The 23,464-nt window shown below is 40.4% G+C and overlaps 1 protein-coding gene across 7 annotated transcripts in view; it reads right to left on the bottom strand.

Annotated features, from left to right (window-relative positions):
* Positions 1–23,464, bottom strand: part of LOC100561497 (FRAS1-related extracellular matrix protein 1) — a 318,227-nt gene that overhangs the window by 16,639 nt on the left and 278,124 nt on the right. For 6 of the 7 annotated variants that reach the window (XR_001730232.2, XR_001730231.2, XM_062979566.1 and 3 more), the window contains 4 exons: positions 16,971–17,100; positions 16,820–16,892; positions 5,864–6,013; positions 1,335–1,543 (listed from right to left, as the gene is read on the bottom strand). Coding sequence is in view for 5 of the 7 variants with exons in the window: in XM_062979566.1 (XP_062835636.1) it covers positions 1,335–1,543; positions 5,864–6,013; positions 16,820–16,892; positions 16,971–17,100 (562 nt within the window). In the remaining 2 variants the exon portion in view is untranslated. The other variant, XM_062979567.1, reaches the window with a different exon arrangement.

The following is a 23,464-nucleotide window of genomic DNA, read 5'->3' as shown; positions in this document are numbered from 1 at the left end:
GTATGCTGCTCTGAGTCCCCTACGGGGTGAGAAGAGCGGGATAGAAATGAAGTTAATTAAATAATTAATAATAGATGCCAAGAATATTCATTTGCAAATCTTCAGCACTGTCTATTTCAGCCCTTTTCACCTAGGGATACCTTGGATCAATATCGTGCAGTTCCTAATTCTGGAAATATTTTCTTGGTTTGGTTATGATTTCCTAGAATGGTGTATTTCCATTTGAGAAATACATTTTATTACTAAAATGCAATTGACATGACAGTACTCTTTAAATATTGTACTTCAAGGGCTGCCCCACAGAGGATGTCACAGAGAAGGGGCAGAAACCTGTTTTCTTCTGCCCCAGAGAATAGGATCAGGTTTATTGGTTTTAAGTTACAGGAGAGTAGATTTCAACTGAATGTTAAAAGGAACCAATGGTGTGGCATTTTTCTCTGGACATCTTCAAAAACAGGCTCGACAGTTACCTGCAGCTGGAGGTCTAGCACAGAACAAGGAGTTTTCATTTGATAGCCCATGAACTCACTTCCTAATCTTATGATCTATGAATTACTAATAATATCTGAATAAAACCATCTTCCTAATTATGACATTATATATTGGAGGTGAAGCTTTCCTTTGGCAGGTACATGGAGTGAATGACACCTACTATATTATTTCCATTACTCTCTTTCATTAGCAAATCTTCCATTACAACTTTTCCAAGTAGTTAATTCACCCAGAAAAAGCATTATATGTTTTATTTTGCAACATCAGCAGGAAAATGGAGTGTTATTAATAGGATATCTTTTCCTTCCTTGCCCTCGTGTAATAGAAAAGGCTATTTAATAACATTTCTTTCTACTGAAGGAACATTTCTCTGGCTGATTCACCTCTGTAAAAAGGAAAAAAATAGTGATGAAAATGTATTTGGCTCAATTGTAAGCCAATGTAAATGATGAAGGGCTCAGTAAAGTCAATGGGGCCGCATGATTTTACATGGAGAAAGGATTTAATATTGTATTTTTTCATATTTTCTAAAATAAACTAAAAAGGACTCATGGGCTAAAACAATTCAAATTGAAGGATTCAGGTAATAATCTAAATAGCATTCTTATAATTGGGCCACTTGACTTGGATTTTTTATATTGATGCAATTCCTTATCATTTCTATATGTACCATCAGTTTGTTTGATTCTTCCTCTTAACTCAGTTGACTCTCCAGATGTTGTAGATCCACAACTCCTAGTGTTGCTATTCTGACTAAAGTTGCTAGGAATTGCAAATCTGACATTTGAAAGATTGGACAATTAGAGTTAGCATCTGAAAGAAAATAAAAAATCCAGGCTCACAGGATCAAGCTGAGGAACATGTCTTCTAGGTAAAGAACTAGGATGAGGATTTTCCTTGTCCAAGTGCTGCTTATCCTGAACGCCAGTTCCTCTTCTGGTTGGAATACAAGAATGACCAGCATGCAATGGACCTTTTAAAATGTTGCTGGTTCTTTCTAGCATTTTTAGAGTTCTACCATTTTTGTAGGTTACAGATGAAAGGCAGCCACCTGAATATTAAACAAGAAACATACACAGTATTTTGAATCACAAGAGAGTACATAAATAACCAAAGTGGTTTGAGCCCAGTGGAAATGAGCTGCGAAGCAAATAGAAGACACTCCAGCCTCTGAAATAAATCCTTTTTGCTTCCATGCTCCTTTGAATCAAATATTTTAAGAGTGGAAAGCTGAGGCATTTTGATTCTGGAGTGCTGCTGATAATTCCCGACACCCCACAAGAGGCTTGCTGCACGGTGGTCTGCAATATTTGCAATCCAAGGTCAAATCTAAAATAAACCACAAATGAGATTAATTTTGCAATCTCAGCTTAATCTTCAGAGAACTCATTTCTGAAAGGGCCCAAAGCCAGAAGCTGCAGACAAAAGCCCAAAACAACAGTGCTGCTCTTTGTGCCAGGAGGGTGTTTCACTTTCAAATTCATCACTGCAGTGGGAGCTCAGGTTACAATTTTGACTTCAGAAAATGCAAGGACAGAAAAAGGAGCTTGCTGAAGATGAGGACAGAATTGCTGGTTGTGCAACAAACAAACTATCAAAGGCTCTTTGCCCTCTTCCCCCATCTTTTTAGAAATCAACATGAGCAATATGTATAATCTTTAAACACTGGAGGACATTTAAGGGAAGGATAGCAGGAGAAAGATGAAAAAGAGTTACAGAGTAACTCGACCACAGGGTGTCACTCTTGACCCAAATTTGGGTCAAACCATGTCATTGTGTAGGGCATCTAGATAGATGGCTTAGCATGAACATTAACAAGCACTTTGGTTACATTAAAATAGTAGATGGTTCATATCAGCTCAAGAATTTAGATATCCAAATATACATATACATATTGGCTGCTGCTTGTCAGCCAGCACTCCATATTTTACTGGCCACTCATTTTCAATTAAAGATTAAGGTAATCGACAGCTGAATATCTAAAAATATGGAGCTCTTCTTTATTAAAAAAAAAAGACATGCTTTGTTCCTGAACACAACTTAACCTTCAGCATCTATATTAGTAGAGATACAATCTGTTAGCCTTTTGGAAAATTTAGACAAAAGTAACATCCAGGATTCAAGGGAATAAGAAATGAAGTTGGTTTGACTCTGGGAAAAAATCTCAGACTCTAATTTAATGTTAAGAGGACTTCTAGTAGGAAGGAAACAAAACATGTCAAGGATTGTTTGGATCCAATTGATCCAATTGATTCAACATAAAAGCAGGTGCAAGCAGAAACATAAAATTACACTTAGCTTTTGAAATTCTATATAAAGATACTGGCAAGGTCAGAAACATACAACATTTTGGAATAAAAATACCTTTTCATTTAGTTACAGTTCCTTTGCCTTCCCTTACAGAAACACAATGTTTGTATGTTTCTGAAGCTATATAAAGACACTGGGCAAGGTCAGAAGCATACAAAATTTTGGAATAAAAATATCTTTTCATTTTATTTCAGTTCCTTTGCCTTTCTTCACAGAGTTTCACAATAAGATTAGCCCCCAAGCAACTTGTGGGAGAAGTGGACTTCTTTATTGGTTGTGGCAATGTATTTGGTAACCATCTGAGTGCTGTAGGAACCACAGTATATCCTATCTTTAGGTACATCTACACTGTAGAATTAATGTAGATTAACATCACTTTAACTGCCACAGCTTGATGCTATGGAATCCTGGGAGTTGTAGTTTCATAAAGCACCATCACTCTTTGGCAGAGATTATAAAAACTACAATTCTCGGGATTTCATAGCATTTAGCCATGGCAAAGATAATATGTTTTAATTTCAACCTTTCCTATACAAGCAACAAGGATATTATGTTTCATCAAGTATTTCTATTATGTTAAAGTCCTCTATGGATGAGTGGTTACCAAACATGATGGCTATATGCTGACTCTGCATTTGGAATTAGTTCAGTGTGGAAAGAAGGACTTTGATAGGATCTAACAAGATTTTTCATGTGTTTATGTTGAAGGCACAGAGCAGCACAGAATGCTAAAACCAAGGCTTACAGTTGCAGCTCCATGTTAATGGGTGATAGGTAAAATTTGTTCAAAAAACTATCGGTGTTATATATACAGTAGTCTCTCACTTATCCAACATTCTGGATTATCCAACACATTTTTGTAGTCAATGTTTTCAATACATCATGATATTTTGGTGCTAAATTCGTAAATACAGTAATTACTACATAGCATTACTGCATATTGAACTACTTTTTCTGTCAAATTTGTTGTATAACATGATGTTTGGGTGTTTAATTTGTAAAATCATAACCTAATTTGATGTTTAATAGGCTTTTTCTTAATCTCTCCTTATTATCCAACATATTCGCTTATCCAATGTTCTGCCGGCCTGTTTACGTTGGATAAGCGAGACTCTACTGTATTGTGCAATGTCTGATGCAAAACCACATAGTAAACTACCCTATCCACCAGTATTATGAGCTTTAAGTGGAAGTGCCTCATCTCCATTATTTTAGGTAGAGATCTTTTTCACCACATGCTATTGTTAACAATAAAGAAAATACACTAAGATTGAACTAATACACTTTGTGACTGAGCTTTGTGACTGAGTCTTCTTGCCTCCAGATATTTGATTCTTAAGGTATATGTAATAATTTCGCCCATGATGGTCAACTATAAATTCATGGTGAACTTCCTTTTATCCCATATTTCTCAATGGTTATTAGGCACATTAACTTTTGTACAGTTAGGTGCTATGAATCTCCAGATTCCTAAGTGACCATAGCCACACATTGTTATATTTGCAAGTGTCAAAACAGCTGGCTCTATTGTGATTGGGCTACTATTTCATTTATTCTAAAGATGTCTATACAAAATATAAAGGTAAAGATAAAGGTTTTCCCCTGACATTAAGTCTAGTTGAGTCTGACTCTGTGGGTTGGTGCTCATCTCCATTTCTAAGCCGAAGAGCTGGTGCCCTCTGTAGACACTTCCAAGGTCATGTGGCTGGCATGTAATGGGTTGGATGAGTGCCAACAAGCTGAAGCTTAATCCTGATAAGACAGAGGTCCTTCAGGTCAGTTGTTCCACCGACTGGGGTATAGGGTGGCTACCTGTGCTTGACGGGGTCACACTCCCCCTGAAGGCACAGGTCCACAGCTTAGGGGTCCTTCTGGATTCATCACTGTCACTTGATACTCAGGTGTCAACAGTGGCCAGGAGGGCCTTTGCACAATTAAAGGTAGTGCGCCAACTGCGACACTACCTCGAGAAGTCTGACTTGACCATGGTGGTCCATGCTCTAGTTACCTCAAGAATGGATTACTGTAACATACTCTATGTGGGGCTTCCCTTGAAGATAGCCCAGAAACTGCAGTTGGTACAATGGTCAGCAGCTAGGTTACTAATTGGAGCTGCTTACAGGGAGCGGTCAACCCCCCCCCCCCCCCCCGGTTTAAGCAGCTCCACTGGCTGCCAATAACATTCCGGGCCCAATTCAGGTTATTACTTATAAAGCTCTAAACGGTTCGGGACCTGCCTATCTTTGAAACCGCATCATCTCCTGTGAACCTACGTGATCTCTAAGATTTTCTGGAGAGGCCCTCCTCTTGTTTCCATCTTCCTCACAACTACATCTGGTGGGGACAAGAGAGAGGGCCTTCTTGGCCATGGCCCCCCGACTCTGGAACTCCCTCCCCAGGGAGATTAGGTTAACTCCCTCTCTATCCTCCTTCAGGAAACAACAAAAGACTTGAATGTTTTGGCTGGCCTTTGGTGAGACAGTAATTAGCTAATCAATCCCAGATGGTTTTTTTAATAATCTATCCTGTATTTATTATGTCCTTATCATCTATGCACATTAATTCAACATTTTATTCTTGAATTGCTGTTTTAATTGACTGGTTTTTAACTGTTATAATATTCTAGTTTCATATTGTATCCATTTTTATCTTTTATACTGTGAATTGTGTTTATGTTGTTGTTTATTTTGTTCCATTATGTTGTTCGGGCTTCTGCCCCATGTAAGCCTCCCCAAGTCCCCATGGGGAGATGGTGGCGCGGTATAAATAATTATGATTATGATTATGATTATGATTATTATGACTGCATGGAGCACTGTTACAAAATATAATCCTCCTGAATTAACCAGGCCATATCTGCAATATGGTATAATGACAACTTCAGTCTATTTTCATAAAATGGCTAAGCAGTCACTGGCAGTCATTAACAGTGAGCCCAATTAATATTAGAACACCAATGAAATCCCATCATGCTGTTTATAGTATGTGTCTGGACCAAAAAAAGGGTAAGGTCTAAGATCTGAAAGCAAGATCTGAAGGTATTTGGAATAGTTTGTCTTACCAGAGCTTGAGTCTAGAATTTCAATAGTTGCTTCCCTCTTGTGTCCCAGCACAGCATTTTTAGGCTTGTTCAGTATTACTTTAAATACTTCATTATTTTCTTCAAGGCCATCATCCTGAAGGAAAATATTCCAGATCTTGGTAGAAACACCTGTCAAAGGCATAGTATGTAGATCTGAGTCCTACTTCACATTTCAAAATACTTTTCTTTGTGGTGTAACATTAAAAATGATGACTGCAAATTCCAGGAATTACTATCATTTGTGAAATGGTTCAATAAAGATAGATACATTTCCTTTCTACAGGTGCAATTACCATTAGTGATAATTGTGTATGTACAGTTGTAAAACTTCAAAAAGAAGTAGAATGCATCCCAAAGTTTCCAACAAATAGATTTCCGAATGCCTTTGTTTATGCAATGCTGGTTTAGTAAAGATACAAATCTTAGTTCATCATAATTACCAATCAAGTCATCTTTTTTCTGATGCCATTTTATTGTTTAGTAAAATGTAATTGGAAAAATTATAATTTTATTGAAAAAGAAATTAGAGGAAGTACAAGTGAAAGAATGTATGATTCACTGGACACAAAATATTGAACAGAACATTGAGCCGGAGAGATGGGAGGCAATTGAGTTTAAAAAAATTAAAACATATTCTAAGTTTTGACCTGAAAGAGGATTTCTACAAAATGGTGTACAGATGGTATCTGACCCTAGTCAATCTGGCAAGGATTATACAAGGACACTAAAAATGTATGTTAGAAATGTGAAATACATCAAGGTACTTTTTATATGTGGTGGACAATGTGACAAACCAAAAGAAAGTTGGAGAGTCATACAAAATTTGTTACAAGAGATATTTAAAAATTAGTATCAGAATACTGATAGATCCAACTTTATTTCTACTGGGACCTCCAAATAAACAAACAAAACCCACAAATTTCAAGTTATTACATTATATGAATATTGCAGCAACACTACTTTATGCACAAAAATGGAAAACTAAAGAACTATTCCTAAAAGAAAATTGGATTATAAAACTTCTAAAAATGGCAGAAATTGACAAGTCATCCTGTTTGATAAAGGAAAAGATGATAACTTTAAAAAAATTGAAATATAAAGAAAATGAAAAAAAATGATTGCAGATCTTGATGATTAAATAAAACATTGATATAGTAGGTACAATAAAGACACTGCCTAAGATAAGAGATGGTGAGGTTACAGTAGTATTTTCATTGTGTGCCTCCAAGGTGGGAAGTGGGAAATCCATTTTATCATTTTAATTTTATTATTTTGATTATTGTTTCTAGTTGGGAGGATGGAAGAAGCTAGTTTTAATTGGTATAAATAGTGATATATGGAGAAAATATTGCCTTTACAAATTATATAATACTTATGTCGCTGAACAAAATAATGAATATATAGATTTTTTTAAAAAAAATAGTAAAACTAGAAGTAAAAAACTTATGACTGACTCTCTAGTAAATAATTATATGCTATTGTCTGAAAAACCATGCAGCGTCTCAGGAACACTCAGTCAATGTGTTGTCAAAGGCTTTCATGTCCAAAATTGACATGTCAAGCAGACAAAAGTTCTTCCTCCCACCCTGCACATTCCACAGATATATAAACCTCACTTACTTAGCTTCCAACAAACCCCTCAACCTCTGAGGATGCCTGCCATAAGATGTGGGTGAAACATTAGGAGAGAATGCTTCTGGAACATGGCCATACAGCCCCGAAAACTCACAACAACCCAACGCTCAGTCAGTTCATGTTTCCACAGAAATATTGTACTAGCAGATTTCTGGGTTTTTTTCATGTTTAAATTTATTAAATTGACACTTTATCACCAGATTATTGTTTTGTTGTATTTTGCAAGAAAGACGTGTTTAGCATGGAATTACAAAAAGAGAAACCACCAAGAAAATTTTCAATAGTAATTGTCCAATTGTCCAGTTGTCCATATCTTAAAGTCTGCCTTTCCATTCTTGTTTTTCTTTCTTTCATGAAAGAAATCTCTGCTTCTGGAGCTTCCAAACTTTCTGAACAAAAAAACCATCACATTTGGTGAAAAAACAACCCAGTAGATGATTCTGTGATATTCATAAACTTAAGTTCTATAATGTGCCATTGTCATGAAGGATTCTTATAGTCTAATTTCCAAAGCACAATGTTGGCACAAGTTCCACTGAATAGAAACAGGCAAGCACTTTGGGAACAATTTCAGGATTGTAGCATCCAGATGAAGTTTTATTCCCATCCTGGGCTCCAGTTCAACAAAGTACTTAACCACATGCTTAAGTCATATCAGGATTTCATAGAATCAAAAACAGTGTGTATATTTCTTTACTTTGAGTAAATACAGAGGGACCCACAAATGCCCCCCCCCCCCCAATGACAATGAAACCATATTGAAAAGAAAACTCATTTTAAAAGTTTTTCAGCATTTTTATTCTACATGCTGATGGGGAGAAATAACCATTTTATAACTCTGTAAAAAAGAAATCTAAAGAGGAAGAAGCCATCCACCCACTTTTTTGCCCTCCCTCCTCTTTTGTTTGTTTGTTTTTTTTGGAACTCATATACTTGGCAAAAATAAAAAAGGTTGCATTGCTAAGTCCTTATTTTCAGAGTATGGTGAAAAAGACATAAGGTACAGTAATATTTTACTTGCCCATACTGAAGCAGATCATTTTAATTCTGAAACACTACACAATATAAAAACAAAGCTGCCTATCTGCTGCTTTAAGCAAAACTATGCATTATAGTTAGATCTACAGTCGGATCTGGCAATGTATTTAGTTTTCATTTTAATATACCTGTACTTTCTTCCCTGTGAAGAAAACAGCAGTGTTTGGGAAAGGATAGTTTACACTCAGAAGGTAGTTTGGGAAAAAGCAAAATGGTTTATCTACCCATGACATTGTTCTGATCAACTTTGAAGGTCAGCATGTCTTGATTAAATTCAGGGCAAAAAAACTGAGACAACTGGTCTTGGATTTCTTCTGTCTTCTTATAACCTAGGAATTGTGGTTCCACTAATACATTTATGCATTAATCTTTTCAGCATCCACATTATACTGTCATGTATCCTTCATCTTACAATAACTGAAAAGACAACATTTTGCATGTTCTACTGCAAATCTAGCTATTATATTGTATCCTCTACCTGTAGATTTTACCCCCTACATAACTTTGCATTTTTTTCTGTTGAATTCCTTCCTTCCATCCCAGCACTGTAAATAAACCAAACAAAATCCTATGTGGAGAAGTTCACCTTGTGTCTCTGGAATCATCTTCCATCCATGCTCTTTTCTATCACTGTAGTTTAGCATTTCTTCATGCTGTCTGACTTTCAAGGAAGTAAAATACTCACAATGTTCTCACATGTTTGAGCACTTTGTGGATCATGACCAAAGACTGTAGACTGGGCTGTTAATGATACTGGAAATAAAATCTTCCGTTTTGAAATGTCAATTTAATTAACAATTAATTAAATTGTGCTCAAGTCTAGAATTGTTGCAAGTCTAGAAATATCATTGATGAAATAGACACAAATATACACCTGTCTTCTAAACAGACAGTGATAGTAAGTAAAAAAAAAAAAACCCAAAACCTTAAGGTCAGTTAATAATGGAATGATGAGCCCCATCTAACCATCTGTAGTAGGATGGTGTCAAAAATTGTGTTCTTATCAATTGCTAGCTTGGTAATAATTACACTAGGAAGTATAAAAATCCAACTGGACTGATATTGGGCAACTGAAATGTACAAAATGCATTAAGCAGGCTTACTGCCTTCTCCATTGTACAGAATATGTTGAAAAATTACATAAAAGAAGAAACGTGATTATGATCATAGATCTATATTTTGCATCAGATACTATTTCAATTGTTCTGGAGAGATCTCAATGCAATCAAAGGCTGCTTCCTTTCTTGGCCAGTTGAGGAGCAAGAAGAGAGGATAATATCTTCGCAACCACAACTTTCCCTAAGAACCTGTGCGATCTCTAAGATCTTCTGGGGAGGTTCTTCTCTTTCTTCCTCCCCCTTCGCAAGCCCGGCTGGTGGGGACGTGGGAGCGGGCCTTCTCTGTGGTGGTTCCCCAGCTCTGGAATTCCCTCCCCAGGGAGATTAGGTTAGCTCCTACCCTTTCCATCTTCCGCAAAGAACTAAAAACATGGATGTTCCACTGTGCATTTGAGTAGACAAGTCTTTTATAACCTGGCTCCTATTAAGATTCAAAACCTGTTCTGGCACTTTATTGTTGTTCTACACCCCAAGGTCATTTTCCCACCCTGTTTTTACCACCCTATGCACTTTATTCTCATCAGTCCTAATTTACAATGAGTTGCGACAGTTTGCCCATCCATACGTAGGATTGGACTTTTCATAGGCTCACTGACGATTGATTAAGATTGGTTTTATGCTTTTATAATTTTATGTTGTTTTAAGCTGCTGTTTGATCATCCTGTTTTATGTAATGATGTATGTGTTTTAAATTGACTATTTTATGATGTGATGTTGATTGCGCTCGCCCCCATGTAAGCCGCTCTGAGTCCCCTCAGGGAGATGGAGGCGGCATCCAAAAATAAAGTTATTATTATCATATAATAAAAGACAAATTTCAACTCCATTAGTAACAGAAAAGTTACTTTTCCTGAAATCCAGTATACCCTTTTCATTCAATTAGTGTTGCAGTTTTGTTCTCTTCCATTGGGAGAGGATCTGCATAAACTTTGACTTGCATGACAAAAGCTTCCCTTTGTTATTTGGGTAAATAATAGTCACTGAAATAGTCTTCAAGTAAAAGCAGACAGGCTTGTCAAGAAACATCTTTTATTTCACCATCTTCACAGACAGATTTAAATACACCCTTTCCCCTCCTTTCTTGTCCTGCTCCTCCCTTTCCCTCTCAGTGTCTCTCTTTTCAATCTTCCCCCACCCTTCACTCACACCTTTCTTACATTCACTCAGCTGACTGTAATCAAAGTATCTCAAACCTTGGCTCATATATCTCTTCCTTGAAGTAAGGGAGCATGTTTTCTTTTCACTAAGGTCAGTTCTCTCCTCATTCCTCACATTCCTACAATTAATTGTTTTCCCTGAAAAACTTTGATTTCTTAATAAGAAAAAAATTACATCGGTGTCATTATTATTACATGAAAGCTATAAAATTGGGATCGCTATACCTGTAACAGACCAAAAACCTGATTAGACTTCTTTCACACAAATCAACTAGACAACAACCCAAAATGATATTTGAGTGTCAAGTAATCTATAGCAGCAAAGTCATGAAAGACATGGGGGATATTTCATACAATTCTAGGTCGATTCTGAGCTGCTCCAACTGCTTCTGGTTTGGGGAGCTCAAAGAAGGTTCTGGTGGAGTGCATATATGAACCCTGTTATCAGTTAGGCAGCTTGGCAGAACTTTACCAGCAGAAAGTAATTTAGTTAAATATATCCATCGTCCTTGTTGGTTTGCAACTTGCTTGACAGTGGGGTGATGAATCTGCATTGGGTTTTAGTTGAAACTCTCAAGAAACTGTTCAAGGTGCTAAAGGCAATCTCTAAAATAGGTTCAGCACACTGTATTTAAAGTTTAGGACAGGCTATCCCCTCCAATGATATTTCAGCCAACAGCTCCCATTGGTGAAATTAAGGTATGTTGATGTAGTGTCACACATAAAAGTCTGAATTGATATGAATTCATTTCTACTCTCTGGTTTTAAGCAAGTGACTTATCAAGACCATTGCTAACGATTATGTCTATTAATATAGAAGGTTTGTCACTTGCTAAGGAAGAACTATTAGCCAAAATGTCTGAGGACATTTCGTGTGACATCCTATGTATACAGGAAACACACAGAGACATCACGATGAGAAGACCAAAAATTCTTGGAATGCAACTGGCAGTGGAACGACCTCACAGGCAATATGGCAGTGCCATTTTTGTACGATCTGGTGTAGCAATCTCTGCAACTTCCCTCACAGAAGTGAACAACATTGAAATCTTATCTGTGGAACTTGATAGTTGCACCGTATCATCACTCTATAAACCACCTGGGGCTGATTTCTATTTTACACCCCCAACCAGCTGCCACAATCATGAAGCCCATTTTGTTGTGGGAGATTTCAATAGCCATAGCTGTGTCTGGGGCTATGACAAAGATGATAGAAATGGCGAAGCAGTTCTAACGTGGGCCGATAACAGTAGAATGAGCCTCCTCCATGACAGTAAATTACCACCATCTTTCAATAGCAGCCAATGGAAGCGTGGTTGTAACCCTGATCTGATTTTTGTAAAGGAAAGCATAAGCCACCAATGCGTCAAAAGGGTATTAAACCCAATACCTAACACACAACACAGACCAATATGCTGCGTAGCATATGCAGCTGTAAGACCAAAAAGTGTCCCATTCCGCAGAAGATATAACTTCAATAAAGCTAACTGGACAAAGTTTACAGAGACCTTGGAAGCTGCTATTTCTGATATAGAACCTTCTATAGAAAGCTATGACCTGTTTGTAGAAGCTGTGAAAAGATCCTCGAAGCTCTCAATCCCTAGAGGCTGTCGCACAAGTTACCTACCAGGCCTAAACGAAGAATCGCTAAATCAGCTACAAGAATATCTCAGATTATTTCAAGAGAATCCATACAGTGATGGGACTATAGCAGCAGGCCAAAAACTATCTACAGCCTTAGCTAATGCTAAGAAAGACCGTTGGATAGAGCTGCTTGAGAACCTGGACATGTCCAAGAGTAGCCGAAAAGCCTGGCAATTGCTGAGACGCCTGGATAGTGACCCTCTGGTCAACCATGGACACGCGAACGTGACACCAGATCAGATAGCTCACCAGCTAATTCAGAATGGGAAAACCAACTGCAGCAGAATAAAGATGAAAATCAACAGGGTGCCAGAACTTGAAACCCACCAGTTGTCTTCTCCTCTAACCCTGAAAGAACTCAGAGAAGCCATCAAGCGATGTAAGACTGGTAAAGCACCTGGCCTAGATGACCTGATGATGGAGCAAATCAAACACTTGGGCCCCAAAGCTGAAAACTGGCTTTTGAAATTCTACAATCAATGCCTGGCACACAAACAGATTCCCAGAGCATGGAGGAAAACTAAGATAATTGCCATCTTAAAACCTGGTAAAGATGCCTCCAATGCCAGGAACTACCGACCAATCTCCCTCTTATGTCATCTATATAAAGTCTATGAGAGGATGCTATTAAATTGACTAGGACCTGTTATCGAACCCAAGCTTATTCCACAACAAGCAGGTTTCAGACCAGGGAAAAACTGTACAGGTCAAATTCTCCATCTGACTGAGCATATCGAGGAAGGCTATGAGAAAGGCTGCATTACAGGAACAGTTTTTGTGGACCTTACGGTAGCCTATGACACGGTGCAACATAGAAAAATGCTGCATAAAGTCTACCATATCACCCGGGACTTTGACTTTACAAAAACTGTCCAGACCCTCCTAGAAAACTGCAGCTTCTATGTGGAGTTTCAGGGCCAGAAAAGCAGATGGAGGAGGCAAAAGAATGGTTTACCCCAAGGCAGCGTTCTTGCACAGACCTTATTTAATATCTTCACGAACAATCAGCCACAACCACCACTCACAAAGAGCTTCATATATGCTGATGACCTTGGCCTTACAACACAAGCGAAAGATTTTGAAACAGTTGAAAAGCAACTCACTAATGCCTTGAAAGATCTCTCCAGCTACTACAAAGAGAACCACCTGAAGCCGAACCCTTCCAAGACACAAGTGTGTGCTTTCCACCTACGTAACCATGAAGCCAACAGGAAACTGAAAGTTACTTGGGAAGGCCAAGAGCTCGAACACTGTTTCCATCCTAAATACCTTGGTGTCACCACTAACGTATAGGAAACACTGCATGAACACCAAGCACAAAGTAGCTGCACGCAATAACATCCTGCAGAAACTGACTGGCAGCGCATGGGGTGCAGACTCACAAGTAGTAAGAACATCAGCCCTGGCCTTGTCTTTCTCAACTGCTGAGTATGCCTGTCCTGTCTGGCAAAAGTCTGCCCATGCAAAGCAGGTGGACATAGCACTGAATGAAACATGCAGAATCATCACAGGATGCCTTAAACCTACACCTGTTGATAAACTCTACAAGTTAGCTGGCATTGCCCCTCCTGACGTGCGATGGGAAGTTGCTGCTAACTGTGAGAGAAATAAGGTTGAACATTGTGAAAGCCACCCACTGAACTATCAGCCTCCTCCCCGTAGACTCAAATCAAGGAAGGGCTTCATGAGAACCACCACTCCTCTTGATGTTCCTCCAGCAGCAGCAAGGGTGTCCCTCTGGGCAGCTAAACCAGGCAATTCTAACTGGATGGCCCCCCACGAGGGTCTTCCTCCTGGGGCAAACCAAGAATGGGCAACTTGGAAGTCCCTGAACAGACTGAGAAGCGGAGTGGGCAGATCAAAAGACAATCTGGCAAGATGGCACTACCTGGAGGAATCCTCCACCTTGTGTGACTGTGGAGCAGAACAAACAACTCCGCATATGTATGCTTGCCCACAATGCCCTGCCTCATGTACGGAGGAGGAGTTGTTTAAAGCTACGGACAATGCGGTTGCTGTTGCCCGCTTTTGGTCCAAAACTATTTAGTTGCTTGTGCTTTCCTTCCCCCCCCCCCCATCATTTTGAAATGTATTTGTCGTACAATGCTTTTGACACGAAATAAATAAAGCAAGTGACTGTTTAGACAAACCATTATTTGATGATACCCATGGTTTGTCAAGGATACCACTTATATGTTTTACAAGGATGATATAAGAACTAGTAAGGTAACATATGAAATGCATGTTGACTAAATATAAAAAGAACATTCACCGTATATAGCTCTTCTAGGATAGTGTTGTGAATGAGTCTTCCGAGGCTGTTAGTGACAATGGTAGGATCAGGAGGGGTAGGAAGACTCCTCGCGAGGAGGGCTCGTTGGAAGACTTACACAGGAAAAGGGTCAGGGAGTTACTTGAGGAATCCTCAGATGAGGATTCATTTGGGGATTTGGAAGGGGATCCTAAGGTGGAAATGACTGCTGAGGATCCGGTGGTGGCGGAAGGAGTTGGCATAGACTGGGCATGGGCTCTGGAGGATCTTGGGGAGGAAACTGGGCCCATGGATGCTGAGGATGCAGGAGAAGCTTGGGTTTCTTCAGAAGCAGACCCCACATGGTCTGCCTGGAGGAATGAGGGCAATTCCGCAGGTGTGGACAGGGTTGGGCGTAGGCAGGGCAATTCTGACTCTGATGAGGAACTTGGGATGCCTGATCCTAAGGTGTTGGCTGTTTGGAGCTCGGACTCTGATGAGGAGCTTGGGACACCTGATCCTAAGGCGTTGGTTGTTTGGACGCCCAAGGAAATCTAAATAAATTGGGGATTTTTGGCCATTGTTCTTTGCGTGTGGCAAGGTGTTGTTGGGCGCCATTGGGTTTCCTGTACATAACTCCGAAGACTGGCTTGGGACTTTGCAACCGATGTAAGTTTGATCCGGGTTATTCTATGACAGAGGGCTGGAACTGTGTGGGTTTTCTCTTTGGACTGCATTGTTATTACTATTTTGCATTAGCTGCCGCTCGCCTCCGTCGTTTTGGCTCTTTGTATTATCCCATGACGTGGACCTTGCTGTGACGACTTCACCCTTTGGACCTTGGCATTTGACTTGGCATATCTCTTCGCTCTCAAACTCGGCTTGGCATCATTCCCGTCTCTGTGGCTGACTTCCGTTGCTGACCGCTGGCTTCGTCCTCGACTCTGACGCTGTTTTCCAACCCTGACTCCGGACCGGCTTGACTTTGCTACGACATTTCATTCTCTTGACATCTGGCATGGCTTTCGACTCTGCAGCGACTTGTTGCTATTGCTTCAGCGTTTTCCAGCTTTGTTTACCTGCGCCGCTTTTGGTGAACTTTAGCCCAGTTTGGGCTTTCTCTTTAGTTTTGGGCTTTTGGCCGTACTTTTGGGTTTCGGGGAAGTTTTGAGTCTTTGGAACTATTTGCCCTTGTTGGTTTTGCCGTTTTGAGTCTGCCTTGCATTTTTGAGCTGAATTCAAGCACTTTGGTTTTAATCCGGATTATATCTCCGGATAATCTGGATTATATTCCGGTTTGTTCTTTTGGCATTTTCTTTGTTTTGTCTGCTTATTTACATTGAAGTTTAAGCGTTATAAGCTCTTTGGACAGTTTACTGAGTTTTATTTGAGTTGTTTGTTAAATAAACTGCACTTAGCTCTCAGTTGGTGTCTGACTCTTGACAGATAGCTGTTGCAGGTGTGTTTGTGGAGGGGTCACTTTAGAAGAAATAAGTACTGCCCAGTGCCTTTGTAAATATATGATCATTTCATGTGTATGGTTTGAGGAGTGCTGCAGATCAAACTTCTAGGATCAAAAGAAAAATACTTCCTAAACCTATCTTCTCAAATGAAGAATATTCCCTTTTCTTTCTTCATAGATTTTATTGCTGTAACTAAAGAATAAATGTGTTTTAACAGCTCCATCATCCCTTCACTCTCAGTGGATCAACTCATTATAAATAATTTGACATTCAGGTAAAAGGTATCACATTAGACCAGCCCAAAGTGTTGCCTGGACAAGAAATTCTCTTCTGCAATAACCATAGCTTCAAGCTCTATGAAACTTATAGGGTCCCCACAAGTTAAACGATAACATGAAGGCATACACATAAACAGAACAGCACCTTGTCCTCTAAACTCCTGGCAAGTAGCTTATGGCAACCATGGAAGTATCCATTTAAAACAAAACACTGGATCTTTAGTCTAAAACGAAACATGAAGACCATGTGGACTGGAAACTAGATTGCTATTATTCTTGCTCATGAAACTTTATACAAATAGGCAATGCTAGGAAAACCTGCTAGTAAAGATATAAAAAATGTTATCTTACCAGGATCAAACTGTATTAATCTTGCTGTACTATGTTTGAAGTCCAAGCCATTTCTAGCTGATCCATCTTGGACCTTAAAAACAACAACAAAACATTAAGTAGAAGATATTAATAGAAATTTTGTTATTTCTGACTTAATGTTATATCTTACCTTTATTCCAACAAACAATGGCTCAGCATTCTCTCCATGCCTTATAATTTTGATAGGAAGAGATCCAGTGTTTTCACAAATTCGATAGCATGTTTCTTCCAGTTCTATACGAGACCATTTTACTTCAAGACTGATAGTGAAACATATTTTTAAAGTTACAAAGGAAATACAAAGATCTTCTATGGTAATCGTTAGAATGAATTCACACATTTTAAAGGAGCATAACACTTGCAGTAACCAGCATTTGTAAAAGTTACGTTTGGACTATACTTTCAAGAATAACCCAGCTAGCATGGCCAGTTTTTCTGATAGTGATGCATCTATGACAGGTGTTCTTAATAGTTAATTTACTCTTATACCAAGGGTGGATAATGGTAAATGGGTAAAGGGGTCACCTGCAAAATACGCTCTAGGAGACATGGATATAATTTTACCATGTTTCTGCTCTCTCCCATCTGCTTTAGTTCTATGTTTTTCTTCTAACAGGAAGTCATCTGGAATTAACTTCTATGTTATTTCATGTTGTGAATAATGACTTCTCCTGGAAATAAAACACCCCAAGGGTGGCAAAAAAAAAGGGGGGGGGAGGATCTGTGGTAACACCAGAGACCATTTGGGAACACAAATATTTCAAAAATCTTTGGACTGGTAATCCTTAGAAACATAAAAATGTCCTTGGGGAATCACACAGTGATGTGGGGCACAAGCAACGAGCTCCCCACACCCCATGTCAGGCCCCATTGGATCATAATGTGATAATGTCCTAAGACATTGACAGACCAGGGTTCAAATTGTCACTCAGCAATGGAAACCCCCTGGTGACTTTGGGCAAGTCACACTCTCTCACCCTAAGAGGGAGGCAAATTCTTCCAAGAAAACCCTGTGAGTTTTCCTCAAGCCAGAAATGCCTTAAAGACACATAACAAAAGTTTTGTTGCTACTTTCTGAAATCTCACAGCATGTTCCTCTTCCATCATATTGTGAGAGATTAAAGTAAGTCATTATCATCTCAGCGTGAAAACAAAGTTTACAGAAGAACATTGTATAACCCTAAATAGGAAACTGTCTTCATCTTGGGATTATGTAACAATTTTAGTGTCCCAGGAGCAAAAATGTAGAAACCTGGTGCCATTCTGCTAGAGTATTGTTTTCATTTTTAATACTACTGCTACTCCTACTACTACTAAACCTTTATATCCTGCTTTTCTCCCTAAACGGGACCCAAAGCGGCTCACAACATATTTAAACAGTACAAACCAAACAGCATATATCTATATCTATATATATAATAAAAGTGAATGTTTGTATGTTTGTATCAGCATTTTGATTGGCCTGGCGGAATATGTGCCAGTGTTTTGATTGGCCCGCTGGAATATGGGCCAGCTTTCTGATTGGCCGGGCGGAATGTGCCAGCTTTCTGATTGGCCGCAACTTTCACAGGCCACTGGGACCGCTGAGGGAAAAACTACTACCAGCAGGCTTCGTTCGGCCTACTGTCTCCTCAGAACAACGCTGGCTTTGGTACACTTAACAGCCTTTGGCCTACACTTTTGTAATCAAAAACACCACTGCCACCACCAGGAAGGCCGGAGCTGGACCAAACTTAACACACATAACCCCTAGGACGCATGAACCCACTGACAACGGATCTGGACCAAATAGACCCAACATGGCCAACTTCTACTCCCTCACCTCACCCCCCTTCAGTGCTTCTACTGACATGTCTCGGCCTTTGCAGGCTGCTAGGCCCTGCTAGGCCCCAAAAAAGGACGCCATCTTCTCTCCTAGGCCCCAAAAGGCCTCCTCAATATTGTTACAACGACGCCAGCTTTTCCCTGGCTCACAGCACACTAAAGAGAAAATAATGTCTATCTTTTTAATATTTCCTTTTAAGGATGGTTTACTTCCCCCCCACCCTCAGTTTTTACTGAAGCAAAAAACTACCACAGAGCAGGCTTTGGCCTACTAACTCTAACAGGCTTGACACATACAGTCCCCATGACCCACTATACATCCGGGCACTGTTTGGAATGGGATGGACCATGGATGATGGACTTGCATATGGGAGTTGTAGTTCACCTGCCCCCACTGAACCCCGCTATGTCTTATTTATACTACTATTGCTTGACGTTACTTTTATGTTTTATTTATATGGTGGATGTTAGCACGTGGCTTAATGACCTTACAAGCCACTTTGGGTCCATTGCATAAAGGCGGGGGAGAAATATGAGAATTAAATAAACAAACAAATAAATAAATGTCTCAATGGTATGTATGGTTGGAATGACCTTCTGTCGGGAGGGCTTGAATGGTCTCTTCCTTTGTGGCAGACGGGGCTGGACTGGATGACCTTCAGAGACCCCTTTCAAATCTCCCAATCGTATTTATGACTGGATGGCCATCTGTCAGGAGGGCTTGGATGGTGTCTTCCTCTATGGCAGAAGGGGGTTCGACTAGATGGCCTTTGGCCATTCTCTAACTCTAGGATTGTATGGAAGCCTTTAAACCAGGCATGGGCCAACTTGGGCCCTCCAGGTGTTTTGGACTCCAACTCCCACAATTCCAGAGAGCCTACCCCATGATGCGCTTTATGTCCTGGTGCCGTTTGCAGGATGATGGACCATGGGTGATGGGATATGTAGTACTTTCAATCGCTACGATTCCCACAGACCACTGCGATGCCCACCAGTGACGGAACTGGACCAAACTTGGCACACAGATGGGACATGCAGTACCTTCACTCGCTTCTTGAGACCACAGAAACTGCTACAAATGACAGAACTGAACCAAATCTGGTATATATATCCCAAATGACACACCTTATATGTTGCAGAAGGTTGGGGGAGGATGGACCAAGGACGATGGGATTTGCAGTACCTTCATCCAATTCACCTCCCACAGGCCACTGTGATACCCATGAAAGACGAAACTGTACCATACTTGACACACAGGTGCAATGTGACACAATTTATGTCCTGGTGTGGTTTGCAGGAGAATACACCAAGGATGATGGGATTTCCAGTACCTTCATCCAATTCATCTCCCACAGACCACTGTGATGCCCATGAATGATGAAACTGTACCAAACTTGACATATAGGTGCAATGTGGCCCACTTTACGTCCTCCTATCATTTGAGGGAACAACAGACCATGGATGATGGTATTGACAGTACCTTCACTCACTTCCCCAGACCACTGCGACCCCTACCCATGTCTGATCAAGACCAAACTTGACACATCGAGTCCCCATGACCTGTTTTACATCCTGGAGCTGTTTGGAGGGGGATCGACCATGGACTTGCATATGGGAGTTGTAGTTCACCCATACCAACTAAAGCCAACTGACACTGGATCGAGACTAAACTTGGAACAAAGGCAAACAATTCAGTTCTCAAATAACTCGGGCACCGCCTGGTCCCCAAGCTAGTAACAAATAAAACCATCTGTAAAATAAAATATAAACAGTTACTATTATTGCGGGAATTCATCAATTCAAGCAACACACTTTGCTCAGCTCACTGCAAGTTAGCCTTCCTGTTACTTAAAATTAGATTTCTTCATTAAATGCTTGCTTGAACAGGAAAGTCTTCAGCTGTTTTTAAAAAGATATCAGGGAAGGGGCTGTTTGAATTTCCTTGGGGAGGGAGTTCCAAAGGGTCAGAGAACCTGTGAGTAACTTGGCTGCGGATCTTTGAACTTGCTGGAGTTTCCAGGCACTTTTCAGGGGCAGCCCTACTTTTCAGTATTGATTAATTCATTTTCCTCCACTATATAAATATCACCTGATAGGTGAACAAGTGCACAATAACGAAGCTGTTGTCATAGTTAACCTTATCTTCTCTGATATTAGAACAGATATCAAAGCAATAAAAGTACTTAAAGAACGAGCAACAAAAGTACTTTCAGTTATCTTCTGGCTTTTATTCTCTATGCATACTGTGTTTGCTCCACTTGGAATGTAGCCTACTAGCAATTTTTGAATTGCTACAAGGCAATAAAACTGTGTCTTAGTGGGATTTAAAATCATTGTTATGCAATGTTGTTTTCTTTTGCGACAGCATATTAAAATATATGGGATGAAAAAAAGAAAGGTGTTACCACAAAAAGAGAGAGCTTGAAAATGAGCCCAGAGGCATAGAAAGAAACCCCATGGCACAGCCAATGTAAGGGAAGAAATCAAAGTTGCAAGGTTAGTGAGAGTCTCTGAGTGGACTCTCTTATAGTCCACTGTGCTAATGGCTGATAAGGAAAATCCACTGCACTGGTTGGGTGAGATAACACAAAACAAAGCTTTGTGAAGTCTATAAAAAGGGAGAGGAGACAATAGAACAAAGCTGGTCAGTTGACTGAGATGAAGACACTGGTCTCTTAATAGACCATGCCAGAAGATACAGGGCCATTAGGCTGTAGACAATTCCCAGAGTGGACGATTACATTGTATTTATGCTGGTCTGAACAGGGAGAGAAAGAAATAGAAATAAAATTTCTTTGTACTCAACAGTCTTGTTGATGGTAGATTTTTCGTGCCTCATAAGACTTGTTGAGAGAAAAAGCATCCCTCGTGTTGAATATTCCTGCATTTGTGAGGTTTACAAAGTACATGTAAATCAGGGGAAAGTACACTAAAATTCTGCTTGTTTTGCAGAAAGGAAAGGAAGTCTCACAATTTGAAGTGAAACAAAGATAGGAAGAAGATGCAGATGGATTTGAAGAAACTCAGTGAAATTGAGAATGAGAGATATGTCATATTTTTGTAATGATAGTTTATGTCTGTCATGAAGTATACCTATTTAATAACCCCTATCAGATGAATATTTTATTTATTTATTTATTTATTTCCATCATTTCTATCCCACCCTTCTCACCCGAAGGGACTTAGGGCAGCTCACAATCTGGCAAAATTCAATGCCAATATAGAATACAAAAAGATAAAAACATAAGCAATTAAAACAGTTAGCTAATTTAACAAACTACAATAAATAGATTTAAAAGAATACAATATAAAATACTCGAACCATTCGTCCACAAGACCTTGTACATGAACCTTAATCCGGACCGAGTTGAAGCCAACAGAATTTACTCATCAAACGCTTGCTCGCAAAGCCACGTCTTCACTTTTTTCCTAAAACTCAGAAGGGATGGAGCCTGCTGGATATCACTTGGGAGGGAGTTCCATAGCCAAGGAGCCACCACTGAGAAGGCCCTGTCTCTCGTCCCCACCAGCCGCTCTTGTGAGGCAGGTGGGACCGTGAGCAGGGCCTCCCCAGATGATCTTGAAGTTCTCGTAGGCTGATAGGAGGAGATACGTTCAGACAGGAAAGTTGGACTGGAACCATTTAGGGCTTTGTAGGCCAAGGCCAGCACTTTGAATTGGGTCCGGTAGCATATTGGCAGCCACAGGAGCTGGCTTAACAAAGGAGTAGTACGCTCCCTGTATGCCGCTCCAGTTATTAATCTGGCTGCCACCCGTTGTACTAGTTGGATCTTCCGGGCCATTTTCAAAGGCAGCCCCACATAGTGTGTTTTGCAGAAATCCAAACGGAATGTAACCAGAGCGTGGACCACTGTGGCCAAGTCAAACTTCCTAAGGTACGGGCGCAGCTGGCGCACAAGTCTTAGTTGTGCAAATGCTCCCCTGGCTACCACTGAAACCTGGGGTTCCAGGCTCAGCGATGAGTCCAGGAGAACATCCAGACTATGAACCTGTGTCTTCAGGGGGAGTGCGACCCTGTCCAACACAGGCTGTAACCCTATACCCTGTTCGGCCCTGCGACTGACCAGGAGGACCTCTGTCTTGTCTGGATTCAATTTCAATTTGTTGGCCCTCATCCTGTCCAACACAGTGGCCAGACACCGGTTCAGGACCTGAACAGCCTCCTTAGTGACAGGTGGGAAGGAGTGACAGAGCTGGACATCATCTGCGTACAAATGACACCTCACCCCGAAACTCCGGATGATCTCTCCCAACGGCTTCATGTATATGTTAAACAACATGGGGGACATACTGACCCCCGCGGGACCCCACAAGACAATGGTTGTGGGGCCGAGCAGGTGTCCCCCAGTGACACCATCTGGGAACAACCCTCCAGGAAGGACCGGAGCCACTGCAAAACAGTACCTCCGAGACCCATCCCGGCAAGGCACCCCAGAAAGATACTGTGATCGACAGTATCGAAGGCCGCTGAGAGGTCCAGCAGAACCAGCAGGGACACACTCCCCCTGTCCAGTTCCCGGTGTGGATCATCAACTAAGGTGACCAAGGCTGTTTTGGTACCATGTCTCAGCCTGAAGCCAGACTATGCTGGATCTAGAAAATCAGTGTCTACCAGGAATGCCTGGAGTTGTGCGGCCACCACACATTCCACGACCTTGCCTAAAAATGGGAGACTGGAAATGGGCCGAAAGTTATCCAATTGAGTGGGGTACAGTGATGACTTCTTCAACAGCGGTTTGATCACAGCCAATTGGAGGCTTGCTGGAAAAATGCCCTCCC

This window comes from Anolis carolinensis, chromosome 4 (genome assembly GCF_035594765.1).
Source record: "Anolis carolinensis isolate JA03-04 chromosome 4, rAnoCar3.1.pri, whole genome shotgun sequence".
In the NCBI taxonomy this organism is placed as follows: domain Eukaryota; kingdom Metazoa; phylum Chordata; class Lepidosauria; order Squamata; family Dactyloidae; genus Anolis; species Anolis carolinensis.
This window is presented reverse-complemented; position numbering and strand designations above follow the sequence as displayed.